Source organism: Siniperca chuatsi, linkage group LG13, assembly GCF_020085105.1.
Source record: "Siniperca chuatsi isolate FFG_IHB_CAS linkage group LG13, ASM2008510v1, whole genome shotgun sequence".
NCBI lineage: Eukaryota > Metazoa > Chordata > Actinopteri > Centrarchiformes > Sinipercidae > Siniperca > Siniperca chuatsi.
In genome coordinates this window covers 11,029,815-11,049,997 of record NC_058054.1, presented here as the reverse complement: position 1 = coordinate 11,049,997, position 20,183 = coordinate 11,029,815, and the positions used below count along the sequence as shown (strand labels likewise).

General features: G+C 39.4%; 1 protein-coding gene across 2 annotated transcripts; it reads left to right on the top strand.

Moving 5' to 3' along the window:
* Positions 1–74: 74 nt before the first annotated feature.
* On the top strand, positions 75–20,158 carry ccdc24 (coiled-coil domain containing 24). 2 transcript variants are annotated; one of them, XM_044218873.1, is made up of 9 exons: positions 75–344; positions 1,316–1,477; positions 5,505–5,689; positions 9,835–9,951; positions 10,310–10,414; positions 12,053–12,107; positions 16,556–16,619; positions 17,067–17,184; positions 17,785–20,158. In XM_044218873.1, the coding sequence occupies exons 2-9, from the start codon at positions 1,328–1,330 to the stop codon at positions 18,863–18,865; spliced, it is 1,875 nt and encodes a 624-aa protein (XP_044074808.1). In that variant the 5' UTR covers positions 75–344; positions 1,316–1,327; the 3' UTR covers positions 18,866–20,158. The 2 variants fall into 2 exon arrangements, with proteins under 2 accessions (XP_044074808.1, XP_044074807.1); XM_044218872.1 differs by lacking the exon at positions 75–344 and adding an exon at positions 369–504.
* The last annotated feature ends 25 nt before the right edge of the window (positions 20,159–20,183 follow it).

Below are 20,183 nucleotides of genomic sequence, written 5' to 3'. Positions count from 1 at the left end.
CCTCCCCCAATTTAACATCTTGAAGTAGGGCTATATTAGTCCGGACTTTAACGAGAGCACAGGTGATCTCATGTGTTCATTGTAATTACTCAAGTCCACAGAGCATAGAATAGGTATTTATTTAGCCTAATTTGTTACATTGCGTCATCTTGCATTTGCATTTTGCTACTTTATTTGAATAAAATACCAACGTGAACCGTATCAATAAGATATAAGGTCTATATTTAGATTTCTAGAGACACCTACCGTTGACAGTTCTGACCGATCTCGCGATATCTCCCCTTAGCAACTGGAATGTTTGTCCTGGATACCATAGCCTTGCTCGATACAAGGAACCAATTAAGGTGAGCGTTTGTTTCTCTGTAACAACACGGTAAACGCAATTTTATGAATTTTTGCTGTGTTTTAACACAAGCAGTTTTATCGTTTTGTCAGTGTTTGAAATATGATTTGTAAACACTTCGCTTTTGAGAAATGTTGGATTTACATTCCACAGGTGTTCAGGTAGCTAGCTAACGTTAGTGGTGCTATAATTACACGTAGAGTCACTGTTTTTCGGACACTTCTCTGGGAGAAGGTCTTGCGAGTCAAAACAAGTTTGATTGCTAGCTTTACACCAGTATAAAAATACTCCATTACAAATAAAAGTCCTGCATTCATAGTATGGAAGTATTGTTAACTAAATGTACTTTAAGTATCAAAAAGAAAAGTACTCATATTAATATTGGATTAATTTTACTGATGTATTAATGTGTAATTTTATTTTTACTGTTTTAGCTGGTCATGGGGGAGCTGTTTTGAATAGAGCTGCAACAATTGGTCATTAACAGAAAATTAAGCAACTATTTTGATAATTGATCATTTTAGTTATTATAAAAATGTCCAAAATTTGCTGAATCCAGATTCTCAAATGTGAGGGTTTGGTTTCAGACTGTTAATCGAATAAAACAAGCAGTCTAAATACATCACCTAGGGCTGTGGGAAATTATTACAGGCATTTTTCACTAATATTCTAACATTTTATAGGAAGTAACTCCAGGGTAACAGGTAACTCAAGCTGTCAAATACGTAGATGTAGTGGAGTAAAAAGTACAATATTTCCCTCTGAAACGTATAAGTATAAAGTAACTTAACATTAAAAAAAATACTCAAAAGAACACACAAGTTCTTTAAAAATGTACTTCAGTAAAGTACTTGAGTAAATGTACTTAATTACAATCCACCACTGGTGAACTGTCATACTGCCAATTAATACTCCCAATTATGGTGTATATTGTTATGTTTCTGCAGTTTCTTTCCATTCCTTCACCCCTAGATTGCCATTCATATGCAGTCTCCAGACAGAAACCAGCTCTGGTGCCCTAGCCAGTCTCTGTGGAGCCTGATCGCTGAACATGTTCCTGGGTCAGAGCTGCCAAAGATCCGTACAGCACTGGGCCACTCCCTGGTTGACATGTACACAGAGGTGCACTCTGAGGTAAGAGGGTTTTAATGACTCCAATATTTCTTATTCCATCTGTCAAAATATTGCAGCATACTTGGCTTTTTAATTGGAACATTTCCCTTCAGATTCAGCCAGTAAAGCTTGTTTGATCATTCATGTTTTTTCACACTTACTGTTTTATTCGTTCAAAGAATTCAAACAGCACGTCTGTTTCTGGTAGGATCCCACAAGAATACCACCACACCATCTACAAGAATTTCCTTTTGAGCTTGGTTTCAGGGTGAATCAAAAAGTTGCTCAGCTAAGCATTCCTGGCCAAACAATTTATGAACTGTGGTATTAGGTTGTGTACGTAGGTTATTTTGGCTGCATACACCCATAAATTACAATTCCCAGACTCCCTAATAAAAGTGACATGTGGGTTAACTGGCACGGCGCTGCAGTGAAATCCAAATGTGAGCCAGACAGACATCAATATTTACTCAACGCCAGCTCTCGGCCCCAAAGCCCCTTGCATGGAAAGCACTCAGCTCTGGCAAAATGACCTCACCCAAGAAAGACTTGCAGGGTCGATGAGAAACATCCCTAGCTAAGGTGGAGTGTTAAAGTGTTAAATTTTATTCGACGAGAAACGTTTTTTGAGTATAGTGACTCTTTAAGTGTGGTCTCAAATCATGGATAAAAGTCGAAGAAGAATTAAGAAATATAATCATATTTTAAAAAAAACAACAAAACAGGCATTCAGTGATTACTGTAACATGCATAGTTTGATATGATACTGACATGGAGCCTATCCCGACTGTGTTAAAGTGAATGTAGTGCTGCAACTCATAATTATTGTCACTGTTGATTCATTCAAAATAAAATCTCAATTAATCGATTAATCGTTTCATCTAGAAAATGTCAAAAAATAGTGAAAAATGCCCATCTCAAGTTCCATGAGCCCAAAGTCACGTCATTGAATGTCTTGTTTTGTCCAAACAACAAACCAAAACCTAAAGATATTTAAGTCATAGTAACTAAAACGGAGAAAAGCAAATAACAATAACTTCAATGACTAAACGACTATCAAAATAAGTCTGTAGATTTCACACAGACATAAAGAATTCCTCTTATCAGCAAGTTTCTGTAGGATATAAAAATCTCTGCATTAGCTGGTTTCTTTCTCATACGGTATCATATTCTTTGCTTTTCAACTCTCATACCTTCTGCCATCTTCTCTCTTTTTCCTCTGTCGTGTGTTCTTGTTAACTATTGAAACCTCTCCATCTGTGCATGTTATCAGCCTGCAGTGAGCCAACAGGCCAGTCGCTGTTTGCAGAACAACACATGGACATAGTCTGTCTCAGCTCTCAAGCCGTGCCATGTAGACGCTGACCACTTATTATTGCTGTGACAGATACAGAACACTTTTTACTTGTAAGCAAGCTCACACACAGGCATGCACACACCCTCATGCACTCAGACATATTCGATTCACAATTGAATAGTCAAATTAAATTTATTTTTACATTACAAAAACTGGATTTAAAGCACCATACAAAGAACATTAAACCTAAAATAAAACCAGAGTGATGCAGAGTCATTCAACTCATATACAGACACACTCCGATCTGCACACACACACACACACACACACACACACACACACACACACACACACACACACACACAGAAAGAGGCCCAGTATGCTTAGTGAGTCAGGGGGTCGGTATAACAGGGTTAAAGAGGCTAATCCTCAACTGTTGATAAGACCCTTAGCGACACATATTCTTTGACTTGACTGAGTATGTGTCTGTGTAGAGAAAAGAGATGTGTGTGTGACTTTCAGTATTGCTCTGGTATTTTTTCACCTACAGTTCGGTGTATGCAGTGGCTGGGTGTAAAGCCCTCAGACGGAAAGAAAGACTTAGGCTGAGATCTTTAAGAAAAAAAACAAAGCACAGAGCACCTTATTCAACTCTCAGATTAGTGCATGCAGGTTTCCTCAGTTATTACATTTACTGCAGGGTCGATCACTTCTTTTCCTTTTTTTTTTCTTGTCCATGTCTGCCTATCTCCATGTATTTCTCTCCTCTGTCCCTGTCTGTTTCTCTTGCAGCCATGTAATGAATTCCACCCCTCAGTGAGCCACTGTGAAAAGTTATAGTTGATCTGCAGGCAACTCCTCCATTCCTTAATACCGCCACTCCTCCCTCCAGGTCTCCATTGTCTCGGCGGTTAGATCGGAGGGAACATTAGCCTCTCTTTTCAAGTCTCCCTACAAGGCCAATCTCTCTGTACCTTCCTCTACACTATCACTCTTTCTCTCTACTCTGAATGAAAATGAGCCTTTAAGTTAAATGTATTCTAAATTCCAATTTAACTAATTCATCTTAATAGCTGCTAGTAGGTTTTTGTTAGCCAGTGAGCCACGAATCCTGTAACATAAACACCTTAACACCCAAAGACAGACATACACACAAAACCCTTTTCACTCACACTGGCTTCCTCTGTGTATGTGTGTGTGTGCAACATACTGTGTGAATGCTGGTATGTGAGTGGACGTGCACACACACATCGACACACATGCAAAGACCAGAAGTGGTGTGTTTTAGTATCCTCTAGTGTATTCCTTTGAAGTTAAGTCTTTGACTGCAACATGACAGAAATGATTGGCAGGCAACAGGTGTGGAGGTGTTAATGGTATCTAGACTTCACTGAAACACATATGCACACAAGCATTCACACAATTTCTCTCATCTTTTTTTAAACCCACATTTTCCTTTGGCTGTTACATTATGGTTAAATTATGGTGATTTTTCAGCACAGGTTTGTGTACAGATACAGAAAACAAGCTGCTGAGTGTAAAAGTACCCCTAAGGTTCTGGGCGCTCAGCCATTCTACCGGCTCAAAGAGGAAGTCACGCATGAATACCGACCTTTTTCACTTTTTTTTCTTTTTACAAATCCTTGATCTGCAGCGATAATCTTAGCAAAATTACAAATACTAACTGTTTGTCTAATGACATGGCCAACCTAAAATTCATTATGTTCAGTCTGTGCTACATGTAGTGATGTGTTCTTCAGTTGCAGACACAATATAGTGTGAAAGCATATTAACATGGTGTGACATAGTGAAAGCAACATATGGGTAAACAAAGATATGGAACTACATGAAACCCCCGTGAATGAGACTTATGTAAAGCTCACTGTTTTCAGATTTACAGATATTCATCAAAAATATATTGTTTGAAAGAAAGTTTCACCTAGATTTTATGTCCCTGTGTATCCAAAAGTTGTATTGCTTCCTGTTCCAAGAAGACAATGTTCAATGCTTACAGCAGTTTACAGTAAACAAGGTCTTCTTGTGCCACGGCCAGCCCTGAAAATATTGGGTAAAAATATAAAGTAAACGGAGAACAAAAGCAGTTTAGCGTTAGCGTTTGCACTGCTCGGTGGTATGCTTAATATTTTCACTCCGATTTTTGTATCATTGATATTTTCATCTCATATATTTTCACAATTTTTAATAGTTTAAATAGACACATATAAATTTGCACTTTTCTTTTTTGTTTGGAAAAATATAAGCAGAATATATTGAGCTCTATGTCTTCAGGCCAGGATACCTTTACAGTGGGTACTTTTGTCAACAATGCCTCTTAATTCTGTGAGTACAGTGTAGTGTTCAACTTAGGTGCCACATTAAAGAGGAATCCTGGACCTACCTGCACTATGCACCGGTACACTCACAGTATAATTGCTTTTTCACAGACTACAGTCATGTTCTCACTCACTAACATAATCCTGCTATCATCCATCCATGTCTGGATCACTGCTTGCAGCATATTGCAAGTGGACTGTCCACTCTGCTTTAAAAGAGTGGTTCACTAAATCATATTGCGTTTAGAAAATATTTTCATTTACCGTTTGGTGGAGGATCATAAGCTGTCAGCTGTGAATGTGTCACCTGGACGTCTTGTAAATATCCTGTTACTATGATACTACGATACAATATTGTATATACATGTATAACTCTCTAACTGGTTGTCTTCACTAACCATAATAATAATATTTACAGGCGGAGATGTGGCACAAGATCTGGCAGGAGAGCCAGCAAGGAAACCATAGCAGCAGGGCAGGCACCCCGCTCCCACGTCAGCAGGGCTCCCCTCTAGCTGACCCCCCTGCAGTCAAAGAGCTGGTGAGAGCCGAGGTCAAGATATTACTGCAGACTCTCAGAGAGAGAGCCAGCAGGGGGGGAAGGTAGGTGCAAGATCTCACAAAGATAAATTCACTCTACTGTACATTATTAGTGAATTATTGAAAGGTTGTGGGGGGGGGGGTGTTACCTTTGGACCGATTGGCCAAAAACATAATGGGTTTAATTTATGCCTACTTGTACAACATGAGGGAACCATTAAAGACACTGAACTAGTAATGCCAGTATGATAGTAATATGATTTTGTTATAAATTAGAAGAAACGCAACACAAATGATGTCTTTTCGGTTATTTACTGTCTAATGGAAATATATGAACTAAAAATAAAATCAATAAAATCTTATATCTGATGTATTGTGTGTGAAGCTGTTGGTAGGACAATGTGGGGTTAAATTAGTTAACATGGTGAAAAGTAATTTTGCAAACTCAGAAAAAAATATACAAACACTACAATCGACCACTGATTATTGACAAGGAATGTAGTTTTACTACTGTGGTAGCCATCTCAGAAGTACACCAAGCAACTTTAGTTTACTCTGTCTATCCCATTTTACCCCACTCCAGATTACACTCCTTAAAAAACTTTATATTGAGCACAACACTTTTTTTTCCACAAGCCACGAGATGGTATGGACAAGTAGGGTAAGAACCTGCTCTCACACTCCCTGCGTCATTTTCCCCCTAACAAAGAGTGCCATAAAATGCTATATTGTGTTCCCATGTCAGTCACAAATGGGATGGAAAGCAGAGGAACAAAGGTTTTTGGCGTAGCGATGTTGCAAACTGGTTTGGGAATTGTGGAACAATGGGACAATTATAGGAGGGAGACTTCCATGCATTCCACACCAAATGCCAACAAACACTAGCCTAGATTTTAAAGGCCCAGTCACTGCTAGCTTTGTTGGATTAAAAATATGTGTTTTACCTTAAGTGGGCAGCTAAATACTCATCTTAAAATTGTTAAGAGTTTGTGTACAAAAAGTAAAACTGACCTTGTTTAGTTGTTTGTCAGTGAAGTGCTTACAAGGAGAATGCAATGACGCTTGGTACTCTGTATCTGTTTTTTTATGAAGCACAGTTATCAGAGAGTTATAATCCCAAGAAGAGGTAATAAAACTTTCTAATTGCCGTTTAGGTTTTAATTTATAAGGCTAATCTTACATCTCAGGTCAGAGATGAGTTTGTAGCAATTGGCTATTTAATGACATGTATTAAAATAATCTGAAGAATGTCATAAAAAGTGTTGGCAGGATAATATTGGTTAGTAATACTGCATTACATGACAGTTTAACAGCCTAATTTATGTATCAAAATGTGTTTGTGCAGATGTGCAAGTGTGTAAGTGTGTGAGAGTCTGAGTACATATGAGCTAGTAACTATCCCAGCAACTAACTCGCTGCTGCCAGGAATGTTGCCCCATGTCACTTCTCTTTTGCTGAGGCCTTTTAGGCAAAACCCAACATAAGATGGATTGTTCTCCGTTTTTGTGGCAAACCATTTATTGCCTGTCAATTTGTTGACATGGTTTTTATTATGCTTTTCTTGTTTACTGTGTCCGTTACATCGTTAAACTATAAGCTGCAGGCAACTCTTTACTGGTTTTTGGCTTTTTTTTTGTGTGTGTATGTGTGCGCTTATTTTGTAAATGCCATTATCCTCAGTCCTCTGTTTGGAACCACTGGTCTAACAGATTTGTGCCTTGTTGACCTATTCTCTACATGACTTTTTACCAAAATTACTAATTTATTGCATTTGTTGATGCCTCATTTGATCCATTCATCCATCCATGCTTAGCAGCTCTGTGAGTTAGGCACAGTGGTGCTTTCAGAATCAGAATCAGAAATACTTTATTGATCTCAGAGAGCAAACTCTTTTGTTACAGCAGCTCACTATCACGTCAGTGCACACAGGAATAGAAGTACTAAGCAAAAAATATAATACAAATAAATAAATTAAGTACCAAGTGGGTATAAGTATAAGTTTAAAATAAGTGTGAAGTACAAAGTGGGTTTACCGATTGATGATAATAACACGGTATAAAGTAATAGTGCATGAACTGTCAAGTTAAGTGTAGCTTATTAAGATTTTGAGCTAAGTACTAATGTCAGCATGCTAATGATGATGGGAATGTCATTAGTTTTGCAGGTATTTGGTATGTATGGTATGGTAAGTATCGGACAAACTGAAATTTTGACCTGATGATGCCGCTAGAGGAAAAGTCAGAAGATCATCAAAGTTATTATAGTTCCTCCTGGGGAAAACATATATGCCTGCACCACCTTTTTTGGCAATCCATCCAAAAATTCCCCTCAAAACCACAAATGTGAACCTCATGATGGTACTTGAGGAAAAGTTAGTTGAGATATTTTAGTTTGGACAAAAGTGGTGGACCAACATTGCCATCCCTAGAGCCACATTGCTAGCATGGCATGAAAATTTATGACTTCCCGCAGTGTAGTCCCCTGCAAAAGATAGTTCATGCATTAAAGAAATATAAAATGTATAATGTAACACTGGTGCTTGTTATAACAGCTCAGTTGACAGGGATTTATTTTGAAGTAATCTTATAGGGGTTTCTTTCAAGTCAAGATGATGGCACGGCCTGATTGTTTAAGCTCACAATCCAATATCCAAAAGGCCAGAGTTCTGATGCCCATAACAGCACTGTGTCCTATTAAAGTGTCACTGAGCAAGACACGAACTGAAGCCTCACTTGCTCGCACATCACAAGTCACTCTTGTAAAGTGCTTCGGCTGGGATGTAAATGGATTAGAAAAAGTCCCATTCAGAGGGAGAAATATAGCTCATTGTTATTTGCACAAATCGCCTTTTGTCTTTGAAGTTGGCTTCGGTATACTTGTTGACCTTGATGCATGGTACTGTATGTGCGTGTGTGTATGTGTGTTTCAGGCCTTTGATCATTAAATTAGGCTAAGTCCCGAGTGTATATCAGCTGAATGGATTTCAGGAGTAAACCGAACACACTTCCCCGTAATAACACTTCCACTTAAAAATGCTCCACAACCCTCTGTTTGTCAATTTAGTTCAATTTAATATGCTTTGTTGGCATGGAAATTGAGAAAATATTGGCAAAGCATCAAGATGGAGTCCAGCATCCTTCTCTTTCTCTCATAATCTCCGCCGGAAATTATTTTTGTGTGTGTATGTGGGTAAATCTAATTTACCAAACATGGTAGCCAAGAACACTTTCCTATATCGGTAGCAAAGACCTAACTAACTGATTTGCTTGAAGCCACATCAACAGGAGCTAAAAATAGCTGTGACTTGAACCATTTGAATGAGGGTGTGTAGCTGGGTGTGTACCTTGTAAAAGTCAACTGATTTATCGTATTGGCCTCCTCCTGTGTGGTCCTAATGTCTTTGCCATCCACCCAGCCACACACACACACAGACACTCACACACACACCCCATCCATGTCATTGTCTGACTCGATAGAAAAGACAAATTTTCCCACATATAGAGACTATAAGATTAAGCAGAACTCACCAGGCCATCACCCCGCCTACAGCAGTCTACACCATCTGCTTGTTTCTTTTTCTCCCAGGGATCATTCAGAAAATGTAATGTTGCTACTGTGTTGGGTTTTTTTAAGATAACCAGTGTAGAGATTGTAAAATGAGCCCAGTTCTGATAAAAAAAAAAAAAAAAAAAAATATATATATATATATATAACCTTTATGGAACCGAAAGCACTACCAGATCATCCTGCATATTCTGTTCAGGCTATCAGTAATTCATTCAAACTTTTCATACAAGTAGTGCAATTCAAAGTGCTTTACAGGTGACAATATAAACGTATTTTTACGTTTATACTATATACTATGTTTTACATTTAGTCTCCAATGTAAAACAATTGGAAACTAAAATAGAAATGATAAAAGTGACATAATGAAACCAATAAAATAGATAAAAGGCAATAAAAACATTTAAAAACAAGAATACAATGAAATAAAATGATGGCTTTAAAGCATTAGAATCAAAAGCCAAGTTAAAGAGGTAGGTTTTAAGTTTATGTTTAAAGACACAAACACTTTCAGCTGCTCTCAGTCTATGCATACTCTTCCAGCACAGTTGAAAATTAATTCATATAAACACTGAAAGAGCTGCAGATACAGTAAACTGACTTGTATAAAGAATCTTTCTTTGTCTGTGCTGTTGTTGCTATAGAGATGGTGAGGAGCTCTTGTTTCAGTACAAATCTGAGACGGTGGACTACGCCCTGGGTCACCTTGACAGCTGTTACAGAAACTGTACCAACCATGGAGATACTGATAATGGAAGTAGGTAAGTAACACTGGTAAAACATAAGACGGTGTAGTCCCTCATTCGTCCAGGAGTGTTCTATCGTAGAAAGGGTTTCAGTCGTAGTCATCTGGACACTGTTTTCAGAATCAAGACGTTTCGGCTCCCATCCGGAAGTCATACTTAATTGTGAAGAAATGGGACGGGAACTAGAAATTTAAGCTACTCTGTGTTACATAAGCCCTGCCCTCAGGAAGGAATATACCTGAGTATCTGGTAAAACATAACTGGAATATTTTACTGAAATGATACAGTTCTTTTCATAATTCATAAAATCTCTTTTAATCTTTCTTTTATTTTTAATCCTCTTTTCTTACTTTTCCCATCTCCTCTCCTTCAGACCAGGCTCTCATTGTTCAGTCCAGTCCAATGCTGAGGATGAGATTGAGGCAATGAGAAACAAGCTGAATATTGCTGGCATTGACCAAGTGGTGGACCACCTCAAGTAAGTCGCACAGAGCAGTGTTTCCCAAACTTTTTGGCTTGTGACTATAGCCCGACCGATACTGGATTTTTGAGGCCGATACTGATATTGATATTTGGGAATTCAAAAAATTTGATAACAATATATGGATTGATAGTAATTTTGTTAAGGATGAACACATAACATAAACTCCAATCTTGATACGGTTCCCTTAGATTCTACAAATCTAAGGGAACTGTGACCAAGATGCATACTAAGCGGGACATTTTAGAATTGAAAAACCAACTTGTCAGTGCTCTCTGGTGGACTAACTTAAGGTAATAGAAATTACCTTAAACCTAGTTTGTCAGTTCTGTATACACCCATAATTATATATCTGAAATCAGCTACCAATAAGTTATACTGTATATCGGCCTGTCCGATGTATCGGTCTAGCTCTACTTGTGGCCCTTTAAAACAAAGCAATGTCTACTTAATCACACCTAATCACAGGTTATGTGACATGAGTCATGATTTTTCATTCATGAGGTCTAAGTGTCCAGTTTTTCATTAGAGAAATGCACACAAAAATGCAAGAGAATTCTATTATTTCTTTCCTATTTGTTTAATCACCCTGTGACCCCTCAGATTTTTCTTGGGGCCCAATGGGTGGTCCCGACCCCCCAGGGTGTCTTTAATATGTCCTTCTTAAATTTATAATGCTAACTAGCAGCAATACATCATGCATATTGCATATGTGTGTTTTTTCTTTGTTGTAAAGATTCATTTGTTGCAAAATTACATAATTCATATGTGCTTCATAAGTCTGTGAGTGAGTTCCTCGGAGCCCTCTCCTTTTTTCCCCCTTAATTTCCCCTCAACTCTCCTCGGTGGCTTCTGTCGCCGCCCTGCCTCCTTCACACTCCATCCTTTCCTTCCTCCATCCCTCACTTTGAGGCCCACGGGGCAACACACTCACTGGGGCTACCTCTCCTTCTCTCTCTCTCTTTCTCTCCGTCTCTCTCCCATTTCCTGACTCGACCAGAACAAAAGGCCCCATTGTCAGAAAATGGAACCCAGAGCCGGCAGAAGTTTCTTTTTCATTTGAAAGAAGTGAATAAAGTCTACTATGGTTATGTAACCAGAGAAGTGTGTGTGTGTGTGGGGGGGGGGGGGAAGAAAAATAGGACACTGTAACTGCAGAGGATAAACTCAGAGCAGACACCAAGTGTGTCTGTTCTGTTGTCACTGCCTCAGCTGTGTGATTGGGTTTGCTTATCAATCTGCCACTGTGTGCCTTTTCAACATTTTGAAAATGATACAGTGTTATATAGAGTATGCTTCTCACAGGTTTAACCACTGCACGAACCTATAACCTATAACATAAAACACTTTCACATGCTACTGTTTGAATTGATCATACTCATAAAATTAAGATATTCAATATTAAAAAATATGTAGATGCATTTTTACTGCACTAAAGAAAACAAACCACAGCCATTATGAAAGCAGCTTCAGCTTTTTTACTAAGGTGTCGGGCTGTGTGTGCGTGTTGTGATTTTCAAATGCACAGTTTCCACTTTGACCTAGATTTTAGTTTTTGGCTCAATAGTTTTTACTGATGATAAACATCAAGGCTGTTTTCTTTCTTTCTCTCTGTCTTTCTGTATGTCTCTCTAGGTCTGTCTTAATGGAGGAATGTGAAGTGTTGAACAGGCTGGTAAAACATTTAAAGGTAAGAAGAACAGGATGGAAAACAGCCAACAACCAAATTAATCTTTAATCTTCTTTGGTCTTTGGCTGCCAATGCAATAGTGATCCAAATTCTACAATTATTTATGGGAAACCAGGCTGAAACCAAAATATTGATTTGCTGTATTGATGCAGCTGTGAAGGGATTTCACAATCAAAATACATACACACAATACATCACTTAAACTTTTTAAGTGATGTATTCTACACAATGGTGATTAATTTCTATAAAAAAATAAACTGACTTCTTCAACCAGGGTCACTCTTTTTTCCCCCAAAACTAAACTTTTTTTTCTAAATTTTGAAAAAAGTTTGGACTCCCACAGGCAGACCTGCTATTCTCTCTCTATTGGCACTGAAACCCTGCCATGGTTTCCATTTACACACACAAACGCATGCACACATACACACACAAACTCTCACGCACACACAGGAAACCTGCGAGGGCTCAGTCTAAGCTTGTTTTTTCCCATCTGTCTGGCCAAGAGCTTTGCAGTGCTGAGTGAGATCGATCTCCTTCCAGTCACTCACATTACTTACTACATACATACAGAGACAGGTACGCACACACATACTTGTACTATAATCTTTGCGAGTACCGATGACATAATGCATTCCCTAGCCCCTTACCCTAACCTTAACCTAATTCTAACCTAACCCTTAAAACCAAGTCTTAACCTTCAAACAGCCCTTTGAAGTTGTGAGCACCAGCCAAAATGTCCTGACTTTTCAAAAATGTTCTCACTCTGTACACACACACATTAACAATGAAACACATGCTTATAGTCTGGCTACACTGTCATGCTTGTCTGGCATTATGAGAGAACCAGAGAGTGAGTTAGTTAGAAACCAGATGTAGGACTTTTCTGCAGACCAGATGTGGACGTTATCTCTGTAGCCTGTGTGTGTGTGTGTGTGTGTGTGTGTGTGTGTGTGTGTGTGTGTGTGTGTGTGTGTGTGTGTGTGTGTGTGTGTGTGTGTGTGTGCGTGCGTGCGTGCATGTCTGCCTGGAAATGTTGCATTGCCAGTTTGTCTGGAAACAAGACAAGTTGAAAAATGGGAAAACTGTATATAGAGGAAAAAATAACTGATAGTAATATTCTTTTGAAGTCTGTGTGTTTCAGATGTTTGTTAAGAAACAAAAGTGAATATGGTGTGTGACCGTAGCGTATCATTATGCCTGTTGCATGAAGACCTACTTATTCAAATGTTGTTCTGTTAAGTAAAAAGAAAAATACTAGGAGTGACGTGAAGATCCCATTGCAAAGATAAACCAAACGGCACAGGTACTGTCTGTGGAAAACCACTACAGGTGAAAACTGGGTGTGGGAAAGGGAGGAGGGTACATAATTAGAGTAAAGTTTCCTGACCCACGGCTGTGTTGTTCCAGTCTTAAAGACACTGAGGGTGTGAAGCTTATTGTAGAGAGAGTTTTCTTGGTCCTCATGAGGCATTTACTGTAAAGGATCCTGCAGTAAAGCAGAAATGTGGCACTTTCCCTGTAAAGAAATTGCCTCCTCAAGCGAAGGGTTGCTGTCTGGTGCGTGAACAGGTGGGATGAAGCTGTGGCTCAGGTGGTGCTGTGCGATTATGGCATGAGCATAATGTGCATTCCCTTTACTTACTGATGATGTGGATGCTGTGCGGTGCAAGGCATCGCTGCCTCATTTGGAGGGAGGACACTGTACTCAGGCCTGAGGATCTTCTGTGTGATTTTTTTGTTTTTACTGTAACATAACTCTTTAGCAAGTCTTATAATCTACAAATATGTTAATCATACAGGGATATACTATAGAAGAGGTAGTGAAACTTATAGCTTATGGTTTGCAGTTCTCACCTTTTTCTAACTACTGACCAAAGCTTCAAACGAGACAGACACTATTTTTAGTTTCAGACACTAATACACTGCTTCAGTACATAAATCTTTGATGGAGAAAAGGAATTTGGATTCTGATCCGAATTGGATTTTACCCAAGGTGACAATACTGAGCAGGAAAACATTTGAACTTTCCAACTCAGATCACATTTTTTAGAGCACGATTGCATTTAGAGGCTTGATATGGTATGATCAGATTCCCTTTTTAATTCATCATGTAGCAGCCAGTCATAAATTGGTCCTAAACACAACTGTAATGACCCATTTTCTCATAGCAGGAGGGAGGCTCATTTAACAACATACAGTACAAAGTCTCAGTTGTTCAAAGTATGTGTTGAATGTAAAGTCAGTCAATTGACTGTCAAATACCCTGGCCTCTAAAGGATAGGCTGCACTGTTACAGCAGCTTTACATATTAATTCACTGTAACAGTTAATAACTGAATATTTTCTAAACCAGTGTAGTGGACACTGCTGGGTGGGTTAGAGCCGTGATGGCTCTTATGTCTGCTTACTTACTTATTTAATCCTATAGCCACATTGAGCTCTCTCTATCGTTTCCTATCCATGGCAACATGTTGACCTTCCCCCCGATGTTAAGGTCATTTTTGCTAACCTGGACATTTTCGGTGATGATGTTTTTGCTTTTGGTTGTTCTGTATAATTCCAAGGTTGTGATCGTGTTTGGTCAGAAGACTCATCTCTGCTGACGAGTGTTATCTAATGTGTTTGGGATGTATGCTCTGTAACTGAATGTGGTGCAGAAGTTTCTCCATTCACTGTTTTCCACGTGAGTTACTCCAGTAAGCTTTCTGCCAATATCCAGATGTAATTCAGGGACTAGTTTACATGCATGCATCGATTATTTTATGTCATAATGGGTTGGTGCTGTTTTTTCTTTTTCTCCCAGTTGATAATAATATTATAAGCTGTGCTCTGTGCAGGAGCATGAAAATGTTCCTCACACTGTGATGTTTGCTGTGGGTGAGGAATTGGTCTGGTTTTGGTGCACTTTTGCTGGTCTAAACTGGGCAGAGGTGGCCTGATGTTGGTTAACGTGATAATTGAGAATACTGGCAGGTTACACAAGATGGACATGTGGTTACAACATAACTTAAACCTGTTCACCATTAAACCAGCATCAATAGTCAGAGCATGACCTGCACACGCTGACTCTACTGTCGTATTCTGGTCATGCTGGTGCAGCTTGTAGGACCAGCTGATGAAACCAGCTTATGGTAAGTTTTCCATCAGGACGTTGAAGCTCGGCCAGCATGTTCCCAGTATACAGCAGGACCATCACCTAAGATGATGAAAAGATGACGGTGTAGTCCCTCATTCGTCCAGGAGTGTTCTATCGTAGAAAAGGTTTCAGTCGTAGTCATCTGGACACTGTTTTCACAATCAAGACGTTTCGGCTCCCATCCGGAAGTCATTCTCAATTGTGTTGACTTCCGGATGGGAGCCGAAACGTCTTGATTCTGAAAACAGTGTCCAGATGACTACGACTGAAACATTTCTACGATGATGAAAAGATGGCAGCCATCAACAGCTAGATTTTGTAGCAGGAAGGATGACCCTTGCTCTCCTGTTTCTGGTTCTGGAGCTGCTATGTATGTTGGCTGTGCAGAGGTGGATTTGGCTTGTAGAGATTCATGTATAATAATGACAGTAACATACAAGGTTTCCTAAAATATCAGCAAGTCAGCGCCATGGTAATGGGTTTAAACCCCACATGGACCACAAAGCCTATTTTCAGAGTGTGTGTTTGCTTGTTGTTTTGGATATCAGCCACTTCACTGTCAGAGACGCCACACATACTCCGTCTGCAGCTCTGACAGACGTCGCTAGGAGGTTTGGGTTTGAATCCCACTGGGAAAAAAGACCAAAAATATATGTTTTAACTGTCAGTCTCCAGGCCTGTGGGTATATGTGTGTGTGTGTGTGTGTGTGTGTGTGTGTGTGTGTGTGTGTGTGTGTGTGTGTGTGTGTATGTTTGTTTGTGTAAGGGACTAAATAGTCTGTGGTTGCTATAAAGACTCTCCATTAATGTTTGTGCTGTTGTGAAATGAGGAGAGGAGGCTGCCAGTCACTCATAACAAACACATGAAGACACACTTTTCAGTCAGGTCTTTGGTCTTTTGCAAGCTATGGACACACACACACACACACACACACACACACACACACACACACACACACACACACACACACACACACAGCACTATGGTTTTCATTTGCTCTGTATATAGATATTTGAGGCCAAATTATAATGGAACACTGCTGCTCAATCATTTAGTGGTCACACACACACACACACACATTCCTTTCCTCTTTCTCCCGCTGTTATTTTTATCCATTTTCCTTGTTCCTTTGCTATTTCCAAAGGCTCATGCTTTCTTGAAAATGTTTAATACATTTACCTCCTATTTTTCCACTTCCACTACTGTCACAAGGCTGAATGTCTCCACATTGTTGCCATAGTATTATGTTACTAACAGTACTGGGATGTACACTCAAAAACTCTTTCTGTTCTGTGTTTTGTGTTTCTCGCAGGGAAATATCAAACAAAAGTGTTGGAGTCAATGTGAATTTGATAAATCAGAACCTACGCTTGCAGGTGAGTCCGCATACCAACATTTTGGTGTTTGCTGCCATCTGGTGGCACATTATTGTTTAACACGCGGTGTGTGAGGAGAGGTCTCCTCTTTATCTCTCCCATTTAATCTTTAGCTCAGAGAATACATTTACAAATGAAATGGGAATGCTGATAACTTTCACCCTCCATTAGCTGGTAGAACTCATTCTGAAATATTATGAATGAAAAAGGAGAGATTGAGAACTCCAGCCAAATCCATTTACTCTGGGCCAAATGACAGTGAAACTAATTTGAGTACATTAGAGAGCAGTGTGGGTAAAACAGCAATGTACTGGGTGATTGTTATCTTTTGACGGTTTTCTGTTCTTAAGTATCTTATAGTGTGTTTCAATCATACTTCAGAGTGATGGTTTCAGTATTTTAGACTTTTTTTCAAATCTCAATAATGTTGTATGTGTGTATGTGCAGAGTTGAGAGAGCTTAGAGGAGCTATACAAATGGACTTGGAGCTCTACCCCTCTTCGTTTGCTGCTTCACCGTCAGCTTCCTCCCCTCTCCCTTTGAAGGAATTGAAAAACAGTTTCAGGTTCGTATGTTTTGCTGTTATGACCTCCAGAAAGGCTGTTGACTCGAGGAGTAGCAGAAAAACAAAAATTAATACAAATAAAATGAAAAGGGAATGACAGGACTTAACAAAAGAAAGGGAAGCCACTCAGGCCAACCACACAATGGGCTGTCGGACCTGGGCGCTCCCTCTAACCTAAACCACCCCAAACAAACAAATAACTAAAAAGAAAGCAACTTAGGTGGCTGCTGCTGAGGCCAGGAGGAGAGAGAGAGCCAGTGTTCCTGCCACCTCTATATAGGTTTTCCCAATCAGGCCTGATCAGGTATACCAGAAAATGTACCAGAAACTGCACATAACACACATTAGAATTAGAAGAGATGTACAGTATGAGAAGCAAAGGGAATCACACAAATCACACATATACCTATGATACCTACAGTAGCTGCTTCACAATTGCTCAAAATGCGTGCCTTCTCATTCCATTCATGCTTTCTCAGTGTACGCACAATGTTGCTATTGATTTATAAAACAAACTATTTTTACTCAGTTTTTATTTCATTGTCTTCATGCAAGAAAATGTTTCTCGATCTGATTCCCATTATGCTTGCTTTCCCCCAGACTGTCAGCAGGACAAAGTGTTTCTGATGAGACTCTGCAAGCTTTACAGTACAGCACTACATCAGTCCTAAGGCCACATCCACCTCCTCCTCGGTGCCATACTAAACCCAGGCCACCGCTCGGTGCTCCTCCTAGCAAGACCTCTGCATCAGTTAAACTAATTAATAGTTCTTCACTGTCTAGGACTCATGGACAGCACAGAAGCACATCAGCCTCCTCTGGACCTAGAAAAACACAAACGCCCATCTGCAACAGGATTACCACTTCTGGGCATCTGAACAGCCATTTCACCACTTCACTTCCAGGGCCTGGCAGTGACCAAATAATGCTTAAAACCCCAGACCACTGCAGTCTTTCTCCAGAGCAAGATAGTGCTGGTCTCAACTGCAGGACCCAGGCTTCTAGTACTGGTTTTCAAATAAAAACTCCAAGAAATTCAACCATCCATGAAACCCATCTATCATCCCATCACAGTATTCAGAGCCCGAGCAGAGAGTGTGATTTGTCACCACAGATGGAGAAAAAAAGCAGCCCTGCCTGGAGGTCAAGAAACATCAATACTATCCCCTCACCCGTCCCTGCGCTCAGCCCTCACTGTGATGCAGGCAGTTATAGCAGCAATAGTACTGACCATTCTGTGTCAACGAAAAGGAAATCAAAGACACAAAATGAGCGACAGAATAGTACCTGTGGAGGTAGTTTAGTGTCAGTAAGACAGCAGACAGATAGTGACAGAAGGAAGAGTACTTCTGAGAGTGTTTGTTCTTGTTTTGGCAGTAGAAAGAGCAACAGTGGAATTGATAGAAATAAATCTTGGGAAGGATGTCACCCAACAGCAAAGCCCAGTAGCCTCAGTTTGACAGATCGCTCCTCACATCACCCAAAAAGCCGTGATACACAGGGGCAGGCCATGTGCACCCATCCAGCATCTATACGGATAAAAGGACAATTCTTTACTTCCCCTAGAAGACCACCCGAGGGCACCACAAGTCACCCAAAAAGTGTCCAAGAGGCACAGACAGAGCGGGAGTTCATCAACAAGTTTTACCAGCCAGTCCCTCCTGCAAGGGTGTTAACTTGAAGTCAGCCAATAATTTCACAGCTGTGCCTGGTTCCTCGCAGGGTTTATTCCATAAAGCATGATTTAAAATTAACTTGAACTCTCTACAGACAAGGAAAAGGACTCGAGTGTTTGTAATTTTTTTGTAGTGCCTATATATTTGATATATATATATATATATATATATATATATATATATATATATATATATTATATTTGTTATATTGAAAAATGTGTTTTGTTAAGAAAGCTGGTTCACTGTCACTGTCATGACTTACTGGGACATTGGAATACAACATCGTTATTGTGATCAGTAACACCTGTGCTTCTCCTACTATGACAAGTCAAAATGTCTGCTGTGAAAAAAAGACCTACGTTACCAAAAGTGTTGGTAACATCATGGAAGTAATACTAAATGTTACCAGGGATATTAATAAGTGAAATCTGGCACAATAAATTAAAATATTATTAATAATTAAATTTAAAAAGTAAACACCATAGACTACAATGACAATGACATACAATGTCACGTTTACATAATGATTGTTATTTGCTCCAATAGTTTGATCAGCAAATTAGGCTTAAAGGACCTGCACGCCCACACAGTTCAATTACTCTTGCTGAATAGATCTCTGCTCAGGCTGAAGATAATGAGGAGCTGTGCTGGGAACCAGATGATGTCACCAGAGTTTATGTGCTAATAAAAGTCATGAAGGTGTTTGTCCTACTACCCTAACAGGTGCACAAAACAGAAAAGTCAGGGAGATGTCAATCAAGCACAGACTCTCTACACCTACAGACACCTGAGAGGAGGTCTAATCAGCCAAAGTAACGCCTGTGTAGTTGAACTGTAGGTCTGTACGGGCTTTAATCACAAGTCTATCTTTAGGTTTATATTTATTTAACCTATATGAGTTAACTGGGAAAATTGTATTTTCCTGTATGGCCTTCTTTGTTTGTCAGTACCTTTCAAGTCATCCCAGAACCTCAGACTTTAGACAGGTGCTCAAACAGAGAGGGGAGCAGAGCTTAGGCTGCTTTCTATTATATTATTGGCTATATTCAAGCTCCACATTATTTATATAAGACGTTACTAGAAGATTATGATAGTACACTGATAAGGATTTGTGATGCAGTTCATAAACACTGGCTCTGTTCTCTCTCCATTAATGTACAGATATGTGTGGTGTGTTTAAAACATGTGGACTGTAACAGAACATGCACCACCCAACTTATCCTCAAAAAAATAACAATACATCTAAGACATGTAGTGACTCTGCCATACGCCTGTTAATAAAGCGAGTGAAAACCTGGCATTTTAGCTACATTCATCCTGCTT

Coding starts and splice junctions, on each gene's coding strand:
- ccdc24 (XM_044218872.1), top strand. CDS start 475: ATGTTGGATTTACATTCCACAGGTGTTCAG. Junction 505..1,315: donor TACATTCCACAGGTGTTCAG/GTAGCTAGCTAA, acceptor CTTCACCCCTAG/ATTGCCATTCATATGCAGTC. Junction 10,415..12,052: donor CAAGTGGTGGACCACCTCAA/GTAAGTCGCACA, acceptor ATGTCTCTCTAG/GTCTGTCTTAATGGAGGAAT.